The 23967-nt window shown below is 51.4% G+C and overlaps 9 protein-coding genes across 9 annotated transcripts; 3 read left to right on the forward strand and 6 right to left on the reverse strand.

The window, feature by feature from the left end:
- Positions 1-703: 703 nt before the first annotated feature.
- Positions 704-4169, reverse strand: STEHIDRAFT_50956 (MFS general substrate transporter; the record flags this gene model as incomplete). The annotated part of the gene is made up of 10 exons (XM_007300362.1): positions 704-1025; positions 1118-1550; positions 1609-1672; positions 1739-1798; positions 1856-2273; positions 2339-2402; positions 2459-2618; positions 2699-2786; positions 3417-3797; positions 3871-4169. The coding sequence occupies 10 exons, from the start codon at positions 4167-4169 to the stop codon at positions 704-706; spliced, it is 2289 nt and encodes a 762-aa protein (XP_007300424.1).
- Positions 4170-4347: 178 nt separating this feature from the next.
- On the forward strand, positions 4348-5100 carry STEHIDRAFT_166270 (glia maturation factor beta). Its single transcript, XM_007300993.1, has 4 exons — positions 4348-4368; positions 4427-4595; positions 4652-4815; positions 4913-5100. Exons 1-4 carry the CDS (start codon positions 4366-4368, stop codon positions 4997-4999), a joined length of 423 nt encoding a protein of 140 aa, XP_007301055.1. The 5' UTR covers positions 4348-4365; the 3' UTR covers positions 5000-5100.
- Positions 5101-5319: 219 nt separating this feature from the next.
- STEHIDRAFT_128860 (glycosyltransferase family 50 protein) lies at positions 5320-7893 on the reverse strand (the record flags this gene model as incomplete). The annotated part of the gene is made up of 5 exons (XM_007300994.1): positions 5320-5565; positions 5676-6006; positions 6211-6608; positions 7163-7337; positions 7646-7893. 5 exons carry the CDS (start codon positions 7891-7893, stop codon positions 5320-5322), a joined length of 1398 nt encoding a protein of 465 aa, XP_007301056.1.
- A 1376-nt stretch (positions 7894-9269) lies between these two features.
- On the reverse strand, positions 9270-10716 carry STEHIDRAFT_119066 (GTP-binding protein sar1). The gene is made up of 7 exons (XM_007300995.1): positions 10618-10716; positions 10472-10530; positions 10357-10417; positions 10238-10303; positions 9903-10135; positions 9712-9813; positions 9270-9632 (listed from the first exon to the last, which is right to left on the reverse strand). Exons 1-7 carry the CDS (start codon positions 10658-10660, stop codon positions 9627-9629), a joined length of 570 nt encoding a protein of 189 aa, XP_007301057.1. The 5' UTR covers positions 10661-10716; the 3' UTR covers positions 9270-9626.
- Positions 10717-11535: 819 nt separating this feature from the next.
- Positions 11536-13015, forward strand: STEHIDRAFT_51962 (alpha/beta-hydrolase; the record flags this gene model as incomplete). The annotated part of the gene is made up of 4 exons (XM_007300445.1): positions 11536-11943; positions 12015-12305; positions 12388-12870; positions 12971-13015. 4 exons carry the CDS (start codon positions 11536-11538, stop codon positions 13013-13015), a joined length of 1227 nt encoding a protein of 408 aa, XP_007300507.1.
- A 261-nt stretch (positions 13016-13276) lies between these two features.
- On the reverse strand, positions 13277-15265 carry STEHIDRAFT_52411 (guanine deaminase; the record flags this gene model as incomplete). The annotated part of the gene is made up of 7 exons (XM_007300480.1): positions 13277-13777; positions 13861-14382; positions 14462-14481; positions 14566-14641; positions 14709-14835; positions 14905-14933; positions 15005-15265. The coding sequence occupies 7 exons, from the start codon at positions 15263-15265 to the stop codon at positions 13277-13279; spliced, it is 1536 nt and encodes a 511-aa protein (XP_007300542.1).
- A 2121-nt stretch (positions 15266-17386) lies between these two features.
- STEHIDRAFT_119068 (uncharacterized protein) lies at positions 17387-20076 on the forward strand. The gene is made up of 2 exons (XM_007300996.1): positions 17387-17892; positions 17956-20076. The coding sequence occupies exons 1-2, from the start codon at positions 17476-17478 to the stop codon at positions 18298-18300; spliced, it is 762 nt and encodes a 253-aa protein (XP_007301058.1). The 5' UTR covers positions 17387-17475; the 3' UTR covers positions 18301-20076.
- Positions 20077-20442: 366 nt separating this feature from the next.
- On the reverse strand, positions 20443-21149 carry STEHIDRAFT_145179 (uncharacterized protein). The gene has a single exon (XM_007300997.1). The coding sequence runs from the start codon at positions 21022-21024 to the stop codon at positions 20683-20685; it is 342 nt and encodes a 113-aa protein (XP_007301059.1). The 5' UTR covers positions 21025-21149; the 3' UTR covers positions 20443-20682.
- Positions 21150-21871: 722 nt separating this feature from the next.
- On the reverse strand, positions 21872-23894 carry STEHIDRAFT_128866 (mRNA capping enzyme; the record flags this gene model as incomplete). Its single annotated transcript, XM_007300998.1, has 10 exons — positions 21872-22171; positions 22265-22436; positions 22499-22699; positions 22753-22893; positions 22956-23035; positions 23097-23180; positions 23243-23374; positions 23462-23549; positions 23650-23712; positions 23785-23894. The coding sequence occupies 10 exons, from the start codon at positions 23892-23894 to the stop codon at positions 21872-21874; spliced, it is 1371 nt and encodes a 456-aa protein (XP_007301060.1).
- Positions 23895-23967: the final 73 nt, after the last annotated feature.

Here is a 23967-nt window from a genome sequence, read left to right on the forward strand (position 1 = left end):
ATACCTGCTCTTGTACGTGTGCAACCATGTACAACACATCTCACCCGCCGCCTCCATAATGGTAATAAATGGCCCCATTCAATGGGGACATATTCGATGCAGCTCTACATTACCCTCACCATGAAAACAATGCCAGAAGAAACAATAGAAAATTTATGGAAAACTAAACGAGTGAAGGATTGGTCCGGAACATATAACGCACAGGTAAACCCGTCGAGGCATTGTGCGTGTACAAGGATGATATGCGTATGTACTCGTACGGTTCCGGATGAAGTAGAAGGACAGGCACACAGAAAGATAGAAAGACAGACGGACAACAGAAGAAGATGCGTATGCGTACGAGTTATGCGAAATGAGGAATACTGTAAGAGTAAAGGGGCATCTGACGCACGATGGAGACCGTCCTAATATGTGCGTGCAGGTCTACTTGTACATGTATTTTTATAGTACAAGAAATCCTAATCTAATAAAATAAAAGTGAAGTGAAACCCGCGGGCAAAAACAGGTTTATGTGCGCGATGCACACGAGAAATGCGAGGACGCCTCATCAACAGCCCAAACACCAACCATGCCACCCAAGAAAACAAAGCCTACAATCCACACCTAACCCACATGAAGTAAGTAAAATCACCGGGTTGAAGCGGCGGTGGCCAAGAAGACAACGACGATAAGGAAGACAAAAAACAGTGATACTCCCTCCAACTCACATCCTCACCACGCTCCCCTCCCCAACAATCTCCACATCTGCATTACGTCCCCCACTCCTCTCAGCCCCCGCATCTACATCATCAACAACAATTTCTGGGATCACCGCTCGTGCTCCACCAGGAACTTCCTCCTCTTCGTCTTCCTCAGGTATATCTTCCAAGTCCTCAAGCCCAGGCGGTGGCGGTAACCGCACGCAGAGCAGCATGATAAAGCTGATGCAGGTCAGAAGGAGACCGGCATAGAGATACGCTTGCGGGAAAGTGGCCACGGTCCAAATGTATATGTAGCCGAACATGGCGGGGCCAATGATAGCCGAGCTGTAAGCCCAGAGCAGCACAAATCGCATTAGTATCAATAATGCGCGACCAGCGGATACCCAAAACAGGGTGTAGAAAGGATAAGAACACACCAAAGCGCACTGACGATACTCAACCCGCCGTACAACCTCCCCGTCTCTGTCCCTCCTCTCTTCCTATAAAACTCCAACGCAAGACTCTGCACCGTTGGGCTGAACCCTGCCCCAAGACTTCCCAATGCTGACAATGCCAAAAAGCCGACGGCGCCAAATAACGGTAGTCCCAGGTACACCACGATTTCAATGAAAATGGAGAGGCGGGCGATGGTCAAGTCGAATCTGGTCGTAGCGTGGGTGTGGTGCGGGTGATCGTGGTCTTCGACTGAGCGGGTGAGGGCAATGGTACGGGTGCGGGAGGTGGATTGGGATCGGGACGTGCGGGAGATAGAGCGGGTGGCGGATGGTCGGGAGGTGTTGTTGAGGGGTTCAGAGGGATCAAGAGGGAGTTGGATGGAGGGTGGTTTAGGTTTGAAGTACTTGATGATGACTATGAGTAGGATTTGTTTAGACTTCGTCGCGTATGTAAATAAATAGAGTAGACATACACGGGAGGACGACACTCAAGAAGACGGCTCTTGATATAGCGACGGTACTAAGGAAGTATCCAAGCTTGGAAAAAAAGATGTTAGTCAAAGTGACAAGTCGTCAGCTTGGAAAAGTTCGGGAGAGGTTTACCATCTCGGTAGACCAGCTAAATTGGGCTGAAGCATACTGAAACGTCGTCTGAGCAGAACCCTATAGACAAATATCATAAGAAATGGCGAACATATATGAAAAGGAGCTGGAACTAACCAGGAGCATGACGGTAGCCCCATACGCAATGGCCGTAAAAGTCAAGCTCCAGTCCCATTTACCCTTCCTCAGCCACCGAGAGCTTGCGGTGCCCGTACTGTCGACGTGTACAGGAGCCAAGATGGCCAAAGGCGACAAGAATCCGAACAGCCTCTTCACCCGCGCGAACCAGCCTACCTCTCGCCGTTGGGTTTTGGTCTCCTCCATGTACTTTTGCCGCGATAGCGCCATCTGCGCAGGGAACAGAGACTCGGGTACAACGAGCAAGTTGAGGAAAAGAGTGATAAGGTGAACTATGGCGCCGATGTAGAATACGGACATGATATTGCCTGTGGCACGGATGATGATGGAGCCGAGGGTGGGACCGAGGGTCATGCCTATAAAGAGCATGCCGAGGAAGCGAGAGAAAGTATGCGAGCTAAACAAAAAAAGAAAGACTAAAATCAGTCATGGATGTAGCTCAATCAACGATTAGCTTAGTACCGAGTGGCAGTCGTAGAACAGTCGGCAAGGTATGCATGGATTGTAGCAACGCTAGTCGGCTGGCCTGTGTAATTTATTAGCCGTAGGAAGAGCATTCGACGGCGGATACAAGAAACAAACCTCCGAATAGGCCTTCGACGAAAGAGCCTAACAAGAGTGTATTATAACCACCCGGGATGCGGTCGGGGAAGTGTGTCACAGCAAGAAAGTTCAAATCCTGGAAGAAGAGGCCAAAGAGAGCAAAACATATGACGAAAGTGCGACCGCGGCGGTCAGAAAGCTAGATGGGGCAAACGGTCGAGGTATCAGCGCCCCGTTGTCAATCATATGTCGAAGGGGAAATGGAAGCTGGTCACTGACTGATCCCCAGAAACCAGTGGTGAAACAGCTAAGAATGCCAGTACTATCACTCCAGCAGTGTTCGGTAACGAATTCGCAAAAATATTCCCTACACTTTATATTGAGCTCTGAATAGACGAGATTTGGTACGGACGCTGGCAAACATCCACGCTACCTGTCTCCGAGATTTAAACCAGTCGAAAGTGAGGCCTGTCGTTGAGCGGAACGTTTCCGGTGGTTTTGAGGGGTGTTCGGTAATTTCTCCGCACATTGGTCACGACGAAGTCACTATGCCGAGGCTTCGGCATTTTCAACCCCGCTGAAAGCGGTGCTAAACGTGTGGCTCTGCCACGCCCTGGAGGGGTGTTCGGTATGTGCGGAGATTGAATATCTGCCTATTTTGGCAAGCGTGACTTCGATGTCTCGCTCGACGAGGACGACGTTCTGCCACTCAACAACGACGATGGATCTGTGCCCCGGAGAAATTGGTAGGCGGTATAAATGACCCATCACGACTCGTCATGATTTACTCACACAAATCGGAACCGATCTATCAACACAAGAGGAGAATCAGATTTAAACGCCATTTACCGAAGTGGTATTCCTCAAACCACTTTTCCTCCTGTGCCCGTTGCAGCTTCTGGATTTTTTTGTGGCCTCTATGAAGCTACATCAATGACCTAAAAAAAATTGAAGAGAAACGAGTTGGTATCGGCTGCTCTGTGAGCTATTACCGAACACCCCTAGATTACCGAACACTATTTTAGTGATAGTAGTGGTGGACATCCAAGCAAGGACCTTCGCCACACCGGCCTGAACCGTGGGATCGGAGGCACAGACGATAGGGTGGTCCACGGAGAATTCGGTCTCATTCGTTTTGACCGGAAGAAGAGTTGCGATAGTGAAGTCACTGCGCTCTGATGATGCAACGAAAGCACGAGGAGTATCCACTTTGATGGAGTATGGGACTATGGACAGGGCCATTTTCTCTGAGTCCCAGTCAGGACTGTGGTCACGATTGCGTTTGTAGGTATCGCAAACAATACCGGTCACGACGGCTATTTTTGGCGTTAGAGTCGAGCCGGTCGCAATGGCAGTGAAAGGTATGGAGAGGATATACCTGGACGTTAAAAAATCAGAATAAATGACTGATTATATGGAGATAGCGGGAGGCCGCGGAAAGGTGTACAGACCACCAAGGAGTCGCACGTTTCCACCAGGGCAAGCGTTTCCTCTGCTCGCGCTGTTCGTCGAGAACAGCATCATGGTCGTCTTCTTCATCGTCACCGTCTACCTCGAAGACGATCTCTTCTGTCTGGTGGACATGAGGACGGTGGTGAATAAAGTCGTCAATAATTTCGGCATTATCCTCGAGGATGGGGCCGTCTGGGAGCATGTCCGGAGTGGGAAAATAGACGGGCGACGGACTGCGAGTCCTCGCGCGCGACTGAGACCGCGACGAGCGGCGGATGGGGGACGTTGGGCCCGACATTGTAGTTGTGGAAAGAGCGGTTGAAGGTGTGCGGCGCAGCTCGCGCTGTAATTGAGTGGATATATCCCATGGGCAGCCATTCTACGCGTGCCGAGTGGAGGTTCCTCGTCATCGCGATTGCAAAGCGGAAAGATTAGTCGCCCCTGTCCGATCACTGCGCCCGCTTATCTTATCTCCCCTCACTTACACAACCACCATGGTCTGCATCCTTCACCCCACCACTTCTTCATCGATTTCACTCAATATTACCCTCACAGTCTCACACCGTCGACATCCCGGATGAGCTCAAGACATCGCTTCGAAAGTTCAGATTTGCTCGCCGAAATGCAGGCAGTGCTGCCTTAGTCGTCAAGATCAATAAGCAGAAGCTCATCATGGAAGAGGTCGAGCAGTTCGACAACATCTCCCTCGAAGACCTCGCCGAAGGTCTCTACTTCGCTGCATCACTTACTCGAACTATCGCTCATGCGATCTGCACTTAGAGCTTCCAGAGAACTCGCCCCGATATGTCGTTCTCTCATATGAGCTCCATCACTCTGACGGCCGCAAGTCCTTCCCCCTCGTACTCGTCAACTGGTCTCCAACTACGAGCGAAACCGGCATGCTTACGCTCCATGCAAGTGCTCTATTGGAGTTTCAAACTGTTGTGTGTATCGTTTCTTCATTTCATCGTCTTTCCTTCCATCGATGGCCAAAATATACGCTGATCACAATCAATATCCCATTTCTCATCATATCCCCAGGCGGACGTCAGCAAGGTTCTCGAAGTACGTGAAGGTGCAGAGGGCCTCACGAAGGAGATACTTGACACCAAGTTTGGTGCAACGTGATCGTATGATGAATGTCAACAACGCTGGATCTGGTCGGTGTATAAATAGCTGTAGTATATGGCCTATGCGGAACAAGGGAGGAATAATCAAGGAAATTGACGTAGTAGCACCGATGGAGAATGCACATTCGCTTCCTAGTCAGCAGTGCTTGTGGCGGGGACTAGTAAGGTACTCGATCGCTGGCAGAGCAGGAGGATCAGCCAATCCAATCTTCTCAGTTCCGACCCATTTGAGCTAGACACGATGCTCGGTCCAACTTCGAAGCATTATGATTAATAGTCGACAAGTTAGTACTTTGCATCCACAACATTTCAGAACACTCAAACTCTCCCATACGCCTCCATCAACCCTCCCAACACCCAACAATGTCCCACCATATATATCAACCCACACACCCACACTCTCCAGAACACATCCTCGCCCAAAAACTCGAGCCTGTACGCTTGACTGAGCCATAAGGCCTGCGTACAGAACCATACGGCTCCGTAGACAATGGATTGACGGGCTGATATTGATGAAAGACGGGGGACTAGGAGAGGCAGGAAGACGAGGTACCAGAGGAAGTACTGCATGATGATGACAGCGTCAATTAAAATATTAATAGATGAAAGATGACATATTGATGGGATTATTTTGCGTCAAGTTAGAATGGGGAGTGTAAAGGAGTGAAACTTACCTGCGACGTACAGACTTTATTAAACACAACAAAGCACACCGTCTGCACAAACCACGCAAACGGAAGATCTTCCCTCCTCTTCCCGAACATGACCCCAGTCCCTAGTGACAATACCATCTGTGGCCCAAAGCTCGTCAGTGGCGATCGCACCACCGCACGCCATATCGAGAGTATCCCTGACGTTGGCAGCGAAGAGAGAGATGCGAGAGGGGGAAGAGGGAGGCCGGGGTACGACAGGTAGATGAGGTAGAAGTATGGGGAGAAATTGTGTCGATGGTCGAGTCGGTGGATATGGTAGAGGTAGGTCTCATGCAGGAAGGGGTAGCCCCAGCTTAGTGACCGTAGTCGATGCCGTGAGTATGGTCAGAGACGACGACGAGTTTGACGGTTACAGAGACGGCAGCGTTGTGTTCCCGGATGACGAGGCCGACGAGACCCGAAATTGTGGGGTGTGAGTTGGTGGGCGAGGAAAAGGAGGGACGTGATGGCGTGTCAGATGTGACACAGACCATCAATTCGCGAGACGAGAACTTACACAGCGTACATCGCAAGCCCAAGCGCAAAGAATGTCCCGGCGCTGATCACCGCAAACCTGATCGTCCTCTCATTCACCCAAATCCGCAACCAGCCCCTCCCGCCGTCCGCCCCACCTTTCTTCTCAGCAAAACTCTCACTCCCACTATCGCACGCCTCTCTCCCAATGACGCCCACACAAGCCACCCCATACACGACGGGATAAATCTTCCAATGCACACTCAAACCAAGCAAGACAGCCGCAGCATCCCACCTCGCCCTCAGCGCGCAGAAGAGGGTAAGCAGCACGAGGAGGAGTAGAACAGACTCCGAAGATCCTCGCGTGGAGATCGTGAAGACGAACGGGGAGAGAAGGTGGCTGGAGGTGATGAGCGTTGCGTACGCGTGCCGTCGTATTTCCTCGGTGCCAATTATGGTAGAAATTGCGTTTGCGGGTGAGGACGATGGAGGTGAAAATGAAATCCTCGAGCTGGTTGTTTCGCGCGAGTTACGTCCACCATGGTTGTGGTCTAGTGCTGCTTCTGCTGGGACAGAGGGCGATAACAAGATTGGAGATACAGTTTCACTAACTCCCACTCTGTCTTGGTTGTCTGAATCGGGGCCACTGGAAGAGCGAAAAAAAGGAGCACGGAGTGCCGAATCCGTGAGGTGAGTTTATGGAAGTCAAAGTCGATTATCAGATGAATCAGTACCATGAGGAAAGGAGTGGATCGGTAGAGGGTCAGAGATGAAAAAGTAAAGACCAATACTTACGAAGAATGAGGTACAGGTGAAAGGACTGAAGGCGACGATGACGGTGAAGGTTCGGAGAGGGCGTGTTCCGTTCGAGGTCCTTCATGTCGAGATCGTCGTTCCGTCTTTTCAGGCCCGGAAGAAGGTCTCGAAGACAGTAGCACGGATGATGTTGCATCTGCTGAAGCGGAACTTTGAGTTTGTGGATGAGATGGAGGAACAGATGAAGATTTTCGGGGGAGGATGACGGATATGAGCAGCTTGTTGATCAAGATTCCGGCGAGAATGTCGCAAGCCGCGAACAAAAACTTTCCGAACGACTTGTGGACCCACTCGTTGGGCGCGAGGAGTATGGCCAGGAGGGGGGTGTATCGATATGTCTCCCGCGTGTATGGGCTGTTCTCGGTTAGTCGTATTCAGGAGTCATGGTGTGACATTGGCGAGGACGAGCGACGATCATAGCGCAGGTCCGAGGCAGTTCCATACATTCATCCGTGCATTAAATCCATACGCGAGTCCGATGCAAAGCGTAACGCATGTCGTTCATACATCCATTCATTTGCCGTAGCAAGAGTCGCATTCATTTCCACCAAAAGCACGAAGCAGCGGTGGAAGTAGTCGGACGGTACATGTGAATTTCAGAGAAACATGATGAGCGACCATTCTCAAAAAAGAAAGAAAGCAAGAAGCGAAATGACACGTACTCTCCGACGGTAAACCATCGGTTGAGTGGGCCCTGGGCACGATTGTCCGTCCCGGGACCAGGATTGAGCACGAAGCGGGTAGCGTCACTGAAGACGCGATAGTCGACGTCAGTATATTTGACCACCGAATGGGAATCATGCCATTCGCTGTAGATTATAAGCCCGACGCGCAGGAGTATCGAGAAGACCAGGATGGTAGGAAACGAGGGAAAAGAACGCAGGAATCGGTCCGAGAGACTCGAACTCATGGCCTGGTTAGTGACCTTTCCAACTGAAAGCCGTGTCGCTGTGGGAGACACGATGTCGCGCTAGCGAAATTGGCCACCAGGATTTTTTTTCTCCTATAGGGTTCTCGGGCTCAGACGGATTGTGGCGTCCACGGTCACGGTGTAGTTCGAATGTGAAGCACGGACCGGAGGCAAACGGAGGATGCTGAGAAGCAGCGTGGGAGAACATTGTGGCGTCTAAGTTGAACTTGACCTTTGCACGGGCAGAACCTTGTTTCTCGTCCTGCCCACGCGCTGCTTCTTCTCCGTCTATACCGCTCAGAGGCGCTCGTTATCCCTCTCAGTTAATCGGATCGTATAACCTTAGTGAGCTCTAATTTTGTGATAGCATTATCGATGGATTCGGCTTGAAGAACTCAATAATGCCGAAGTAACTCAAAAGACGCCTAGGGTCCGGCTCGACAAAGCTGAATCCCACAACGGCACGGTGGTACGGCATCGAAATCCGGGTCATCATCAACGAGGCTTCTCCAAATATTTTATGCTTCTGTTCTTGCTTACGGGCTGTGGGCATACTGAGCGGAGATGAGGCAACAGTATGAGAGAATGCCACACTCAACCTAGGGCCAGTTCTCCCGCCCATTGCTCCAGGGTATCTTTCACTTCGTCTACATCTTCTACTCCTTCCTGTCAAACCGTCTGACTTTCGACAGCTGAGCACCCCTCTTGGCTGCTGGAATGATCCTCACCATGAGAAGCCATGCAATCAGTTCTTCGGAATCGAGCAGGTCCTACGCTTGCTTTGGTTGGCTCCACTCGTCGGACAGCCCCACTCCTCTCAAGGTCTTGACTCTTCTTGCTGATTCAAATCAGCATGTAGGTACAGTAGCGTTTGAACTGAAACTCTATACTCAAAGCAACGTCGTCATCACACTTACAGCCAGATGACTTCACAGGATGTCTGAGGATGATTGACTAGAATAAGGTTCATGAGCATCTGAACGGGGAGAAAGGTTTTGGTAGGCACTCGAAGCGTGATGATCATTCGTACCACTGATTACTTCCAAACCACCTGTTGAACTGCTGATCATCCATGGAGGACAAGGCTCTCTACACGATGATCACTTGCTGACGAGCCCCATTCGAAGTCCTCAGTAATTTGGTAAACACCCTGATCGATTTCAGGTGACAGAACCATGGATTAAGCACTTTCGAACTGTGAACAATGAGTATATTTTGGAGCGAGAGCATCAACGAGCTTCAAACATGAATTGACCCTCGTCTTGTGGACCTTGCGAGGACTCTGGATATCGATACGGAGATAGAGTTAGTATCCGCGAGGCAGAGAGCGCAGAGTCGATATTTTCTAAGTGCCTTGGGAAACAGAGGACACAACATTTCAACAAACGTGACATTGCATTGTCGATCTTCAACGAAGTCTTGAGCAGAAAGACTCAAAGAGCAAAAGAAAGCATGCACTAGTGTGGCACCTACGATCCAAAATGGCATGCGCACGCCTGTGGCGCGCGTCTCGACGTGTTGACGTGGCACTCGTACGTCACCGAACGCTCGTGACGGGAGTTATGCACAAGAAAAAGACGAAGGAAAAAGTGTAAAATATGTAACATCCCAGGACAAAACACAAAAGAACTATGATGGTCGAACAACGAAAGAATGGTCCGCTCGAAGCAGAATGCGAAGAAGCAACAAGAATAAAGTGCGATCCGTTCTAAGGTGACAGTCCCGTTGTGGTCTTAAATCTATAAACAAAGAAAACGGGAACGGATAGGCGATTTAGCGAGGAAGACATCGAGCAAGGAAAGTGGAACGCGGACGCACGTATTGTGAGACCCAGCGGAAACCTTCGCCGTAGCCCTGCCTCTGGACAACGGAGCACATGAAGATCTCAATGGGACGGATGTCATTCAATGGAACCTTGCCCTATTTCCGTTCAACCACCACCACACAAACGAGCACACAAACGCGTCAGTACTCCTGTACACGTAATAATACAGTTTCCAAGCACGCACCTTGCCAGTCGTCTGATAGAGGCCCAGATGATGCCTCAACTCCTCTTCGCTGACAGCACCGGGGGCGTCGATCTTGTTGCCGAGGATAAGGAAAGGAACCTTAGAGAGTTCCTCAATGGAGAGGAGGGCGTCGAGCTCGGCCTTGGATTCGCCGAAACGTTCGAAGTCAGCACTGTCAACGAGGAAGACGATGCCGTCGACTTCGGGGAAGTAGTCACGCCAGAGGCGGCGAGCTAGAGGAAGGATACGAACATGTCGGTAATGAGATATGCGAACAGGACCGGGTGCACACTACAAGGAAGGAGAATGCGGTCATTATTGGTGAAGCGACGTACCCTGTTGGTGACCACCGAGATCGTAAGTGGTGAATTTGACATTCCCAATAGCCAGCTCCTCAGAGGCTGAGTAGAATAATGAGCAATCATCAGAAGTAAATACGACATTGACGACGCACTTGGGTGGAGAGTTGGCTGGAGCGTAGCTAGCCTGTCGTTTTTGAGCATGTGCAACAAGGTCTACGGGGTTTTATGAGTAACTTGTATTATTCGACCGAAATTATGCGCCCATACCGTCTTTCCAGCGTTGTCCAGCCCAAGGAAGAGAATCTTAGCGTTCTTGTTCAACAGACCTACATCATAGAAGTCAGTCTACGTCGAGCTGAGAACACGCGGCCTGTCTCGTGCGCCGAGTGGAAGAGGGCGAACAAGTGACTGACCGAGCTGTGCAAGAACATCCCAGAACCAGTTAACGATCCACATATCTGGTAAGAAGAGTTGTTGGAAGAGAGAAACAAAGACGAAGTCTGAGGTGGTGGAGGTTTGCCTGGAAGGTGAGTTGCACACGGGTAAGCGTCGTGACAGAAACCCCACGTGGCGCTCTGAGGTGTGATCGAATTCCAGTTTTCTGAGTGGCGGAAGGAGCGATATGAGCGCGTCTCAGACCTTTATTTTCGAGGCAGCCCGTTGGAACCACGTCGTTGAACGTTCACAATACATTTACGGAAAAGTCTCTTGCATATCTTGCATTTGTGAGCCGACGTTCCACCAGTTGTTTGAGGGGCGAGCAGATTTTCAGGAAGGTAAAGGTCACAGTCGAGTAAGATTTGAGCAAAGAATGAAGATGGCATTGTGTAGCGACATCCACGACAAAACATACAGGCAATACAGGATGTACACATGGAAAAGGCAGGAGAAAAAGAGCAAGAAAAGAGAGTGGTAGAAAACAGAGGAGTATGTGGGAAAGGTCTGACACTCACTTCACCATCAAGCCCCGAACAAACGAAGCCGAGTGAGCAAGTTCTAAAACCCGTCCAGCATCCCTCTCCGCATAACCGAATCGCCTCGTTCAGCCTTAGTTGGGACGTTAGAACGGGCACTGTCTTAGAGGTTGCGTTGGACGAAGAAAAAACAGAACGACGCGCCCGACGCGAAGCTTTATACCGCATCTGTTTGGCATTGTTTGGTTTGGAAAGGGGCAGGTGGCGGGGTGGCGCTTTGCCAGATAAGGGGCGGTCTGCTTTACGACTTTGTCGGCAGCAGCGTCTGAAGGAGAGCTGTACATATCGTGCTCTCTCTAGGTCAGACTGTGAGATGCCTATGCAAGATATCTCTCTGGACTGCTGTACTCGATGACCATGTTTTATTTCTCTATATTCTTAATATCCTTTCTGTGCTCTACGAGGTTCATATCGGCCGCATCACTATCCTTCGATCCGATCCAGCAGTATAGCTTGCCTTTTGTCGGCGACGAACCCCTGCAAGCTTCCTTCAGCTTGGTCGAGCAGCAACTCCCACCGTCATTGACAGTAAAGTCGGTTCCAACCTCGGTATATCGTCCAAAGTCCGTAGACGCACTCCTCCATGCGCGATCACAGTCCCTTCGACATGCGCAGGGTGAGAAGGTTGACTGGGATCTAGTCGAAGTTAACGGACCCGATGTAAAGGACAGGCATACGCTTGTACAACTTGCACGTATGTCAGGGGATGCATACGCACTTCCTGGTCAGAAGAATTGGTATGACATCGATCCAGCATGGAACGAGGTGCGCGATCCTCAGCTCTTTAGTCTGCATCACTCGGAGCGGAACACTCAAATGTTATACTCATATGCCAGAGCTTTCCATTCGGTTGGGAAGACGCTTCCGAAGGATTCCGCGGGCACGTCTTCGTCTCCTCAGACAACTCTACCGTCATCTTGTCCATCAAGGGAACCACTATCCAAGGCCCTACATCGAAGAAGGACAAGTACAACGACAACCTCCTCTTCTCCTGTTGTTGCGCCCGCGTAGACTTCTCCTGGATATTCAACACGGTCTGCGACTGTTACGCCAATCACTGGAAGTGCGACAATACATGTCTCACTACGGCGCTCGTGCAGGATAGTCTGTTTTACTCTGTTGGCGTCGTATGTTTTTCTTGCTCTCCGGCCGTCTATGCCACAATCTTACCGTCGGAAACTGAATACTACCCTTGCATGTCTACTGCAGAACCTGATCAAGGACCTGACCCTACTCTACCCAACATCCGACGTCTGGCTCGTAGGCCACTCCCTCGGCGGCGCACTCGCCTCTCTCCTCGGCGCCACCTTCGGACTCCCCTCCGTCGCCTTCGAAGCCCCCGGCGAACGCCTAGCCGCAAACCGTCTCCATCTCCACCTCCCTCCATCTCTACCCTCCGAGCCTTCCGACCTCCCCTTTGCCCCCGTCACCCACGTCTACCACAACGCCGACCCGATCCCTCAAGGCGCCTGTACCGGCTTCGGCTCGCCCTGCGCTTCGGCAGGATACGCATTGGAGACGCGGTGTCATCTCGGGAAGAGTATCGTTTATGATACGGTCGGACAGCTGGGGTGGAGAGTGGACGTGAGGACGCATCCGATTAAGCAGGTTATTACTAGGGTTATTGAGTTGGAGGAATCGTGGGAGGATGGGAGGGAGGTGCCCGTCGCGAGGGAGGAGGTGGATTGTGTGGTATGTTATTTCTTCTTTTTCTTCTTCGGATCACTCTTTTCCATTCACTGGCGGAGTCGAATGGATAGTGACTAACCGTGTCCTGTTTCCGATGCTGCAGGATTGTTACAAGTGGGAGTTTGGCGATTTTAAGGATGAGGAGTGAGGACGCGAAACCGTGATCCTGTATATCTGCTTGTATCACCATGTAGAATACGAGTGGAAGATGAGATCTCTGTATATATCTAATTTCCTGCCCAATGTATGACCGATCACGGATCAACCAGACTGCATCAACTCTATCCATGCAGGCACCACAACCGCTCTGTTCTAACACACCTACCGAATCATTCACATAAGATCAAACGGCCACCAATTAATCCCTTTAAAAAAACCTCCTTTCTGTGACCCAACAAGTCCCACAACCTCACACCCTTCTCTCCGCCCCACCAATCCACCTCCCCTGCACATAAACCCTCCTCATATTCCTATCATCCCCAGTAAACAAAAACCTCTCCAACAACTCGTCCAACTCCTCCTTGCCTCCTTTTCCCCTGTCGATACCCAACTCCTCATCCGTATCCACGCCCCAAAGCCCCAGATTCCCCGCATCGCTCCGGACGCTCACAAGCAGCGCATCGAACGCTTTCCCAGGCGTGAACGAGCCGATGCGGGAGGAGAGGTCACAGACGTGGGCGCCGCCGAGGGTGGCGAGGTAGAGCAGGGCGGAGGGGGGGAGTTGGCGGTTTGCGAATTTGGGGGGTTCGGGGGCGGATGGGGCGGGAGAGGTGGTTGTGATGGAAGTGGGAGGAGAGGATTGAGATTGGTCGTGTTCCATGGCGATGATCTTGGAGGCGATGCTGGCATGCTGGATAGCCGTAAGTATCGAAGGCGAAAACCCGCCCGAGACGTCCGTTCCTAATCCGACCTACAACAGCACACAACCACCACCATCATCAACATCCCACTCTCTTCAACTGAACGAGAAGGGGGGAAAAGCTCAAAACCGACCTTAACCCCCCTATCCAACATCTCCCCAACCTTACAAACCCCACTCCTCAAATTAAAATTACTCGTCGGACAATGACTCACGCCTGCCCCCCTCCTCCTCACCAGCCCCACTTCCTCCTCGCTCAGATGCACGGCATGCGCGAGGATGGTCCGAGGTCCTAAGAGGCCGTGTTTGTCGTAGACGTCGGCGTAGGAGGTACAGTCTGGGAAGAGCTCGAGCGTGAACGCGATTTCGGACGGGTTTTCGGAGATGTGGGTTTGGATCATTAGGGGCTCGGTATGGGGATGGGGTGGGGAGGTGGAATTGGAGAGGGAAGAGAGGGAGTGTAGGAGGGGGGAGGTGCAGGAGATGGCGAAGCGGGGGGTTAGGATGGGTTGGACGAGGGCTGGGGTGGTGTTATCCGAGCTAGATGGGGAGGCTAGAGTGCGGATGTGGGTGATGAGGGCCTTGGTGGAGGCTATGGACTCTTCGACGGAGGGTTCGATGTAACTGGGTGGACAGTTCCGGTTCATGTTACATTTCTGTGCGTGGAGAAAGAGGTACGTGAAACCGTCAGCAAGGAGGGCCACACGAGCTAGAGTGGCGCACGGGCTCACCTACCCCGACAAACGCTCGTTGACCTAGATATAGCGCACAATACGATACGAGCCAGTCAGTACTCAGTACGGATGACCACTTCTCGTTTTCGGAAGTCAAGTACTTACCATGACTATGCACAATATCGGCAAGTATCTTCGTAGCTTCGAGATGAAGGGTCCCATAATAACAACACGTCGTAGTCTGCGTTCACCTTCAAAACTCAGAACCGAACGGGAATAGGGGCAAAGGAGCGCTAATAGGAACGTACCCCAGAGTTGATGATCCGTTTAACGACCGACTCGTATGCCCGTTTCGCAAAGTCGACGTTAGCGAACCTGGCCTCCATAGGGAATGTGACATTATCCAGCCAATCAAGGAGTTCGTACTGCTGTCCGCTGAGCAGAATAATAAAAAAAACAAATCAAAACCCGAACGGCCCGATATTGTCTTACAGGGATGCTGACCTTCCGATATTCGGGACCTGAGGCGCATGCTAAAATCCCCATCAAACACTTAATTCTTATCCTTCACCCACCCAAAAAGCGAAGACAGACTCAGACTCACAGTATGCGTATCCACGAATCCCGGCAACAAAAACTCTCCCCTCTTCAATGTCACAAAATCCACGCTATCCCCGTCCAATACTACCCCCTTCTGCGCCATCACCTCCTGGACCAGCGAGTCCGGCACGTCATCTACGACCCAGGCGATATCCCCCGAGGGGCCGACGCAGATAAGACATTTCGGGAGAGCGAGGTAGGAGGAGAGGGAAAGGGGGTTGATGACGGCGCCGTGGAAGATCTTGGAGCGGGGTTGGGTGGACATGGTTGGAGTGCGTTTGGAAGGCTTTGTGCTACTGTGACGGGTACGAGTGGAGTTCTTTCAACTGTTTGTTCGAATTGAAGCCTCGAGATCCGGACGACGGGTTCGCAAGAAGATGAGCCGGTGTTGTCGATGAGACTTGAGCTTGAAGCTTCCCCTTCAGGTGTCGAGCGAGGTATATGTCAAGGATCTAGCATCAAACGATGATCAAGACACAAGCGAACAGAAGGACGTCTATCTCGTGCTCGTCGGCGACCGCAAGCCTATTGACGCTCGCCGCGGGGCTAAAGTACGATAAGTCCATTAATCGTGGCATGAAGGCAGCAAGCACGAATGATTGCATGACGAGACACGTCTAAGTTGCGCCGTCGTACTCGGGGACCCTCTTTCCGCCTTGTCCTTTTCCAGCCTTTTCCTTGTCAATTATTTCCTCAGTACCGTCATCTCCGTCTTCAACTCCATCCTGTCATCGATATCTCGATGCACGGTTCACGTTCGGTAAAGTTAGAAGTTGACGCGGCTGCGTCATCCCGAGCATCACGCATCCCTTCCCTTCTGCGTTCTAGGTCCATGATGATATGAATGAACGCAATTTATTATTCAAGCAGACAGGGCAGAGATATATCCGAGCCTGTTTCGTCCTCACGAGGCAGCAACAGAATGCATGGACATATAAGGACCGATGGCCCTCCTTGTCCACAGACGGAAATATACCACCAACACACGAAACGTCGGCCTTGTTCCCCAGAGGGTCATATCGTTTGATGGTGGCTTCCGGTCATCCTTCATCCTGTACCTGCTGCTCCAGCTACCTTCCATTTACGACGGTCAACAACCGGCGACGCGGAGAAATTAGACGTCCTTGTCAGCCAGCCAGCCAGCGAAATTCGTTCATCCAATCCGAGTGGTACGGTCTCACACAAGAACCCATGCTAAACGGCGAACAAGGGCGTCCTTTACGTTCGGTGACTTGTTGTCCGAAAAGGCTACCCGGCAGCCCATGGTGAAACCGGTTCGCAAGAAGCCTTTCGAAGTGTTCGCGTGGGTTGGGCTGGGCTCTGTTGGGTGGTTGATCGTCGGCGAATCGAGGTGTCTGTCTCTTCTGGTCCCGAAAGGATGTTCGTGTTTCGTCGATTTCGTACGCACGCGGGCGGGAAGGACCAGTTCGGTCTTTGCATGATCATGACAGGTTCTTCTGACGTCGATTCACCTCCCTCAAACACTGCCAATGCCGGAAGACAAGGCGAAATGAACGAATATTACTGGAGGGTACGGTTATGGTCGTCGCCGTTCGAGGCCCGAGTTGCAGGTCTTGGACGTATTAGAGAAAAATAAATGCGGGGGAGAGAGGACGTGAGCGGATCGGGGTCAGGGTAAGCTACGACTTTGAGTTCAGCGGCGAGACCGTCCATCGGATGGCGAGCTCGGACAGGTACAGGTTCCTCGACGTCGGGTGGGAGAGATGGTCCTCGGAGGACGTTGTATCGTGCGCCGATGCGGGTGGAGCGACTGATGGAATATTAAGCGTATGAGGGAAAATCTCAGCTGAACAAAGACTGATCATTTGCGAGCATGCTGGACGAAGACTTCGAGCGCCTAGCTGTGCGGAAGACCGCTGCCGAGGGTGATGGCCAGAAAGAGAGAAGTTTAATCTCGATAATGTTGAGACTAAAGGTTGACTGAGACAAGCAGGTAATTGTAGTACGGGTCCCAATTGTGGATAGAGAGAGTAGAGAGTGACGTCGGGGACTGCGTGAAGCAGAGGGTGCTGTCAAGAGAGTCGAACAGGGGCTTTTTAGCGAAAGGAGAAGAGGGCGCTGCATTTGAAATATGGGCGTGAGGCGCGTCTATTGCGTCACCGAAAGAGGCAAGTTCACTTTGGAGCTCGTCTTTTCTTGGGCAGAAAACATAGGAGATGAAGAACAGCAGGCGATGGAAAACACATGTACAGTGAGGGGAGGATTCAGAGGCAAGTGGAAGGGAGGGAGTGTGGCGGAGTGGCGTGAGGGAGGGGAAGGGACTAGCCGAGGGATGGAGTGCCTTGATCTGCTCATATCACACCCTCCGCGTCCCGACTTGCGTATAAAGTTCATCGGTCTCCTCTTCCCATCCCCTCTCTTCCTTCCTTTCTCCATCGTCTCCACCGTCCCCGCCAGCGCCCTCGTCGCCGTCCCACACGTCGTCCCCCTTTGCCTTTTCACGTCTGTTCTATCATGCCTTCTCTTCGCCGTACTTTCTCATCTCCCTCCGCACGCTCGACCCCATACCCCTCTTCCCTTGGCATTGCTAACACTCGAGGCAGCTATCCTTCCCGACGATCATCCGGCTCCGACGTTTCCACCCGCAGGGTCCTTGCAGATATCGACTGGTGGCGGGTTGCAGATGGTCAGCGCGAACCAGACGCAGAGCGTGAGCTGAACGAGAACGAGGACACGGAGGCCACCGCAGGCAACAACACAGCCCAAATCCCTTCTCGTTCTCCTGCAGATACCATCGCAGACGCTCTCGCCGACTTCGCGCTCGTGGCCGGTCCCGCAACTATCGCAGCAGAACTCGCCCTCCAACAGCCCTCGACGTCCGGTCCGTCAGAGGTGCTGTCCGAGAACCAGCCTGGAGACTCTATTGTACATGTACGTGTCCTACCCCCTTCTTACCTTGAATTACCTCACCCATCCCTCTTCCGCCCCATTCAGTCCCCATTCCGTTCTTACGGTCCGCTCGGTCTTGGACCCCGCACGCCCGCACGACGTGAAGCCTCTGGCTCGTCGACGTACTCTTCCGATTCCTGTTCATCTACCAGTTCATCTCCCGACTCCCTCTACACTCCCCGGGAAAACCTATCCTTCACCTTCTCCGATGTGGGCTTCTCCGACTCTGTCTTCGATTCTCCCTCTATCCCCACCGAAACGCGCCCTGTCGCGCTCGGTGCTATCAAGTCTTACTCCTTCGCCGGCTTCTCGTCGAAACAATTCGATGACGATGACGACGACTTTTTCCTCCCTACTCCCGACTTCACTCACGAAGACCTGTTCGCTTGAACATATCCATTTTGATCCCGGTTTCCTCGTCATCGTTGGGAACGCCACCATCACTCCCTTCCTTGCGCCGCGCCTGCGCCCGCTCCTGATCAGGCTCATCTCCCCAAAAATGTGCCCGCTGTACCATCATCATAGTCTCGCGCCACACACATTCTCACATTCACGGGTCTGCGTCTCGTAACGACCATCATCGACCTTACACGAATTCTTCAAAGGATGACAACCTCATGATCTACGACCTCCCGGGTGGATTGACGACTTGACGACGTGCCAAAACGCCGTCGTTTCATTTTTCAACATCGGATTTTAGCCTTGTACGATGGTTACCCATCGTATTCGCTTGGTTCGATCTTCGCACAACCCCATTCTTCGCATCTCGACCATTGCTTAGTGCATGGTTGACCCTTACGACCATTCACGCCCTTATTTGACGACTTTTTTTTACCTTCCATGTTGTCCGATATCTTTCAACCTTTCTATCTTCGTGTTTGGGTCGGTCGGATACGGCTATCCCCGCTTAGCCTACGCCGCTCGGAGGTCCGCGTCTACATTCTACGCAGATCCGTTTTTGGTTTTTGGTCACGGTCATGCGCTCTTGTTTGGTTGTTCGCATCCGGTCTGGTTTCACCTCGGTTTTTGGCATCTTACCTACCGATTCTGATATCTCATCACACATCTGTCTCGAGGTTTTTCTTGTCTTTGTTCTCCAACCATTGACCTCGCGATATCCTCTTCTTCATACAATTTTTGTACACTTGTTCATTCATCCGTTCACCCTCGTCAACCCGGTCTCAAAAGGCGTAGATCACACATTTTGTTCTCCCGTTTCGCCGTTCTTCTGTCCCATATCTGTCCCCCTTTCTCCTTCGTTCTGACGTTCTGAACTATCCGTCTCCTTCCCAACACAATTGTTTGTAACGACTAGACATGCATACCATCTCATCTCCCTCACCTTCATCGTATCGTCTTGCCTCCATCCATCCATCCAACCGTCCATCCGCTCTATGTCTCTTCTCTTCTCGTCTCTCTCGATCTATGCACTCCTGTTCTGCTTTCTTAGTTTCGTCTCCGTACTCGCTATCTATGTATCTGACTCTGATCTACCTGATGACTTTCCCATTGGCCCCCCGGGAGGGATGTTTGTGTGTCCATTGTGTCTGTGCTCACACTACGTATACACGTCCATCGCGTATATACCCCCCCCCCCCCGCCCCCGATCGTCTCTTCTTGCCTCGAGTTGTCGATGATGACCGGTCCCGGGCACTCAGTCCTCAGTCCTCAGTCTGATCTGATCCATATACGTACATAGATAGCTTTCTCTTTCTTTCTGGCCCGCTCGTTCAAACGTTCATGTCTGATTGATTGACCGACCGACAGCTTCCTTTGGCCCTTTTGATTGTCTGTATGTCTGATCGATTCGTTTGGACGATGTAAATACCCTTGGTCTCGATTTCGATTTTGTACAGTCTCCTTTTTGGCTCTTGACTGTTAACGACTCCTTTACGATTTTTTCTTTCTTCTTTTTGTTTCGTCTTTCTCTGTTTCTTCCTTCTCTTCCTTTCATCTTTTGCCCTCTTGTACCTACGACCTACCTACCTACTCTTTCACTGACCGACCGACCGACCGACCCACTGATTCGCTGATTCATTGATTCATTGACTCATTTCCGACTGATTGACATACACATTGGCATCTTACATCTTTCTTCAGATTCATGTTCTCGTATCTTGTTGTAACGTCCTTACGATCGATACGATACGATACTCGAAAGAAAGAAAGGGGATGCAATGCACCAGACTTCAGACTCATCATGCTCATCGTAATGCGGTGTTGACCAGACTGAACAAGGAGACTCAGATTCCCTGGTATGATTATAATTCGCTCGACCTCCGGCCGCTAACAGCCTCAGAGATTGCAGAGTCGCCCAGGATCTGGATGATAACGTTGATTTAGCTCGAGACATGTCCAACCTTTAAATTTTGACGAATGATTCAATGAACTAGGGCCGTGGATGGCTTTTACATGCGTATGACCTTGAAGGCGGTTCGTTCGAGGCATCGTCGCCTCCACCCTCGTCCCGCCACACCGACACCGACACGACAGCGGCGTATAGATGTGTAAATGTGTAAATGCATCCTGTCACAATTCACACCCCGGCGCGATAGACGGTGAACTCAAATCTGCTCATTAGCGGATTGAGTAGAGTAAGTAGAGTAGGACTGTGCCGCGCTAATCAATAACGAAACACTGAAACAGGCTCATAAGAACCAAAATAGCGGACGAACGGAAACAAAGATTATAATTATGATAGAGATGGAAACGAACTATCGAACCACCGAGCTATCGAACCACCGAATAACAACAACAAGACCGTCCGCGACCCTACTTATCATAATCGTGTCCGCTGCCCGATGACCCGACGAGCCTAAGTTGATTCATACTCGGATTCGAAACGCTATTCCGATAGATATCGACGCTGTATATGGTGGAATACACCACCGTATGACGCCACGCATAGTCGGCGATACAAAAGTAAGATGAACCCTGTCTCGGTCGCCGTTGAGCGGTTGAGCCGTTGGAAATGTCGGGCGTGCCACGTCGTTCGTCGTCATATGCCTTCAGTGCACAGTGACAAGAATGGAATAAGGTTGGGCTAGACTGATTCTCGCCAATATAGCACTGGACGAATTGGCGCATACATAGACAGGGGTCTGGTGAAATCATGTGCGATTATGACCGCTCGCCGCTCGGGCCAAGGCCAGGAAGTACAGTATAAGTGGTGCGAAAGATTTCGTGCGTCATCGGTATATACAGATGCGTCCTCGCGGGCTTCGACGTCGAGGGGTCATATGCATATGTAGAAAGATCGGGGGGATGATAGGAAAGCGGCACGGGTGAAGGAAGTCCGAAGTCGGGGGAGTGTGGGTGAATATAGTATATTCACAGGTCGAAGGTCCTGCGTATGAACACCGTAACTGTCGAACTGGAGCTCGCGAACCCGCCCTCGAATCTGCGCGACCTGAGCTTCGACTAGCCATCATACGACAGCGGTCCTGAATGGAGCACACGAGTGAACTGGTGGACTGGTGGGAAGAGATAGTATCTGTGAAGAAGCCCTGTGAGGCTGTGCGACTGGCGACGACGAGAAAGCGATAAGAACGAGAGAGCTGCGCTCTGTGGGGTGATGACATGTAGGTGCGACCTCGGCGGTAATAAAAAGGTAGAGATGTTCTTGCAGCTCGAGTTCGAGCGGTGGTACTGCCAGAAGACATAGGCAGGAGGAATGGTTGGCCCCTGATGGTTTGTCCTCCTACGGGCCAAGATGGCAAAGAGGGACCGATGCTGAGAGCGAATATACACGAGAAGAGGCGCTACAGCTGTTGAAAATTCCGCCTGTGAAGCTTGAGCGAAATGCTGGTACGTTGCGTAGGGCCGTGGGGAGATCGGTGAGACCATGAGCCGTTTTACATTCGTTGTGCAGCCGAACCATGAGCGGATAATACTCAATTACGATGGTCCACCCGTGGGCCGCTCCTGACACTCTCGCAGAAAGCGAAGGTGGACGAAAAGATTATCTTTTGAAACCGGACACGACAGCTGGACCTGAGACTTTGCTCCAGGGCGAAGACGCAAGTGGTCCGTAGTTTCGCTCGACCCGCGGAGCGACGATTGGCGCTTTTTTCGACGGTAGTGGTGGGGGCGGTGGGCCCTGAGCATAAGGATTGGGATTTTGTTGTTGATGGTGCGACGACGGGTGATGCGAGGGTGGCGGATGCTGTGAATGAGGATGAGGTGGTGGTTGTGAGGATTGTGAAGGTTGTCCGTGACGCGCTTTCCAGGCGTTTTTGATCGCCGTAGATCGTGCGAGAAGCTATGGGCAGAATCAACCGAGGAGATTTAGAGGTTAGACGTCGGCATCAAGAGAGATAAAAAGGAAGGTGCGGAAGTGAAACAAGATTCTCACGTCGTCTTTTTCGACACCGTCGGCTATGCTTTGAATGATGCCCTCAACGACTTTACGATGATTGCCGTGCAGTTTGTCGTCTCGGAAGCGCATGAAACGCCAGTGTTCCTTGACATTGTCCCAGTGGACTTCAACGATCCGGTCGTCGAGCTGTTCGCGAGACGCTTTCCATCTGCAATGAGATGTCCAGGTCAATTCGGAATGATAAACAAGGTCGGGAAGGCTTCAACGTACTGTTCCCACTCTTCATCCTCGACGTACATCACGTCATAAGGTTCGTACTGCGCTCGTGCGCCCTCGCCACCATTCCAGACGTGCAGCGCAAAGACGGGCTTCGCTCCTAGATCTGGCTGGTTGGGACGAGAGGGCAAGCTCGGAAAACGTAGAACTAGCTTAAAATCAATGGAGTTCTCCGATGGAGGTTTCCACTTCAGACTAGAGTGGCCATTGATCAGACTTTGCTAGAGGGAGATCGGAGGGCTACTCACATGTTCGTATCTGTACCAGGGACGTAGGGCGTCGTTACCGGTGTGTAGATGAGACCATCGTTTCCATGTTGAAGTTTAGGAATGTCGACATCAAAGACTTTCTCTAGGTGATATGACAGATTGATCTCTTTCACCCGGATGCTGTGTGATGCAGCCGGGTTAACCCTGGCTATTAGACTATATAAGTGATGGCAAATACTGACTCGAAGGGTTGGCTAGCGCGCATGTGCGGATGATCTGACATCATCTTCGAGTATGGCTTGTAAAAATGTTCACGTAGCCGCTGGAGACGAAAGTTAGTCAAACCTGAGCAAGCGCCGCAGAAACTTGTTGTAAAAACTCACCCCATACCGTTTCTCAAGGTTTCGATCCATGACATTCTGACCATCTGCTACGATGCAGTCAAAGCAGAGCATACGCAATGTAGTCTAAAAACCGTGACACGCAATACGTCAGCGGTGAGTTTACGGAAGCGGTGAACAAGACACACCTGCTTTGTCCGAGGATCTGTGTCAATCACGAGCTCTGCATCCACTATAGTGCTCCCCAACGGCCTCGCAGGATTCTCCCAATGCGGGAAATACATCCCATCGAGTTGACGGTACTCATTCTTGCGGTCGACCTTCCATTCGATAAAGCGCCACAGACCGTAAGCATGCCACTTCGCGCACGGACCCTCCTCATCCAGCAAGAAAGAAAGCGGACGTACGATATAAACCAATTGTGTACTACCATCGGGATTTGTCAACACCACAAACAACACTCTGATCCCATCCGACTTTTCGCAAACCCAATAACTATCTCAACGAACCATAGATGCCGACCCGACACAGTCATTCGGAGCAATCGCGGTTAGTGGCGCTTCAACGAAAAGAGTGATTAAATAGATGCACGCACTCTTGCTTCTCCAACCTGTCTAAATCTCGCGTCCCAAAGCTGACCGGTTGACTTCCGGGGAATCTATAAAGAAGAGGAAGATTCGCAGCAAGCACTTAGTTCGACACCTCCCCGCAGCCAAGTGTGAGTACGAACCGGTCATGCTCCAGGCCACAGAGGCCTGCGACGAGACCCTTCAACCAAGCGTCGATCTCCGAACCTCTGGGGATAACTGAACCTGGTAGTTCAAGGGGTACTGAGGACATGGGCAGTGATAGTTGGGCTCAAAGGTGGAGAGTGGCTCTGATGGAACAAGGTGAAGAGAAAACGACGCGGCAA

Source organism: Stereum hirsutum (genome assembly GCF_000264905.1).
Source record: "Stereum hirsutum FP-91666 SS1 unplaced genomic scaffold STEHIscaffold_3, whole genome shotgun sequence".
Classification (NCBI taxonomy): domain Eukaryota; kingdom Fungi; phylum Basidiomycota; class Agaricomycetes; order Russulales; family Stereaceae; genus Stereum; species Stereum hirsutum.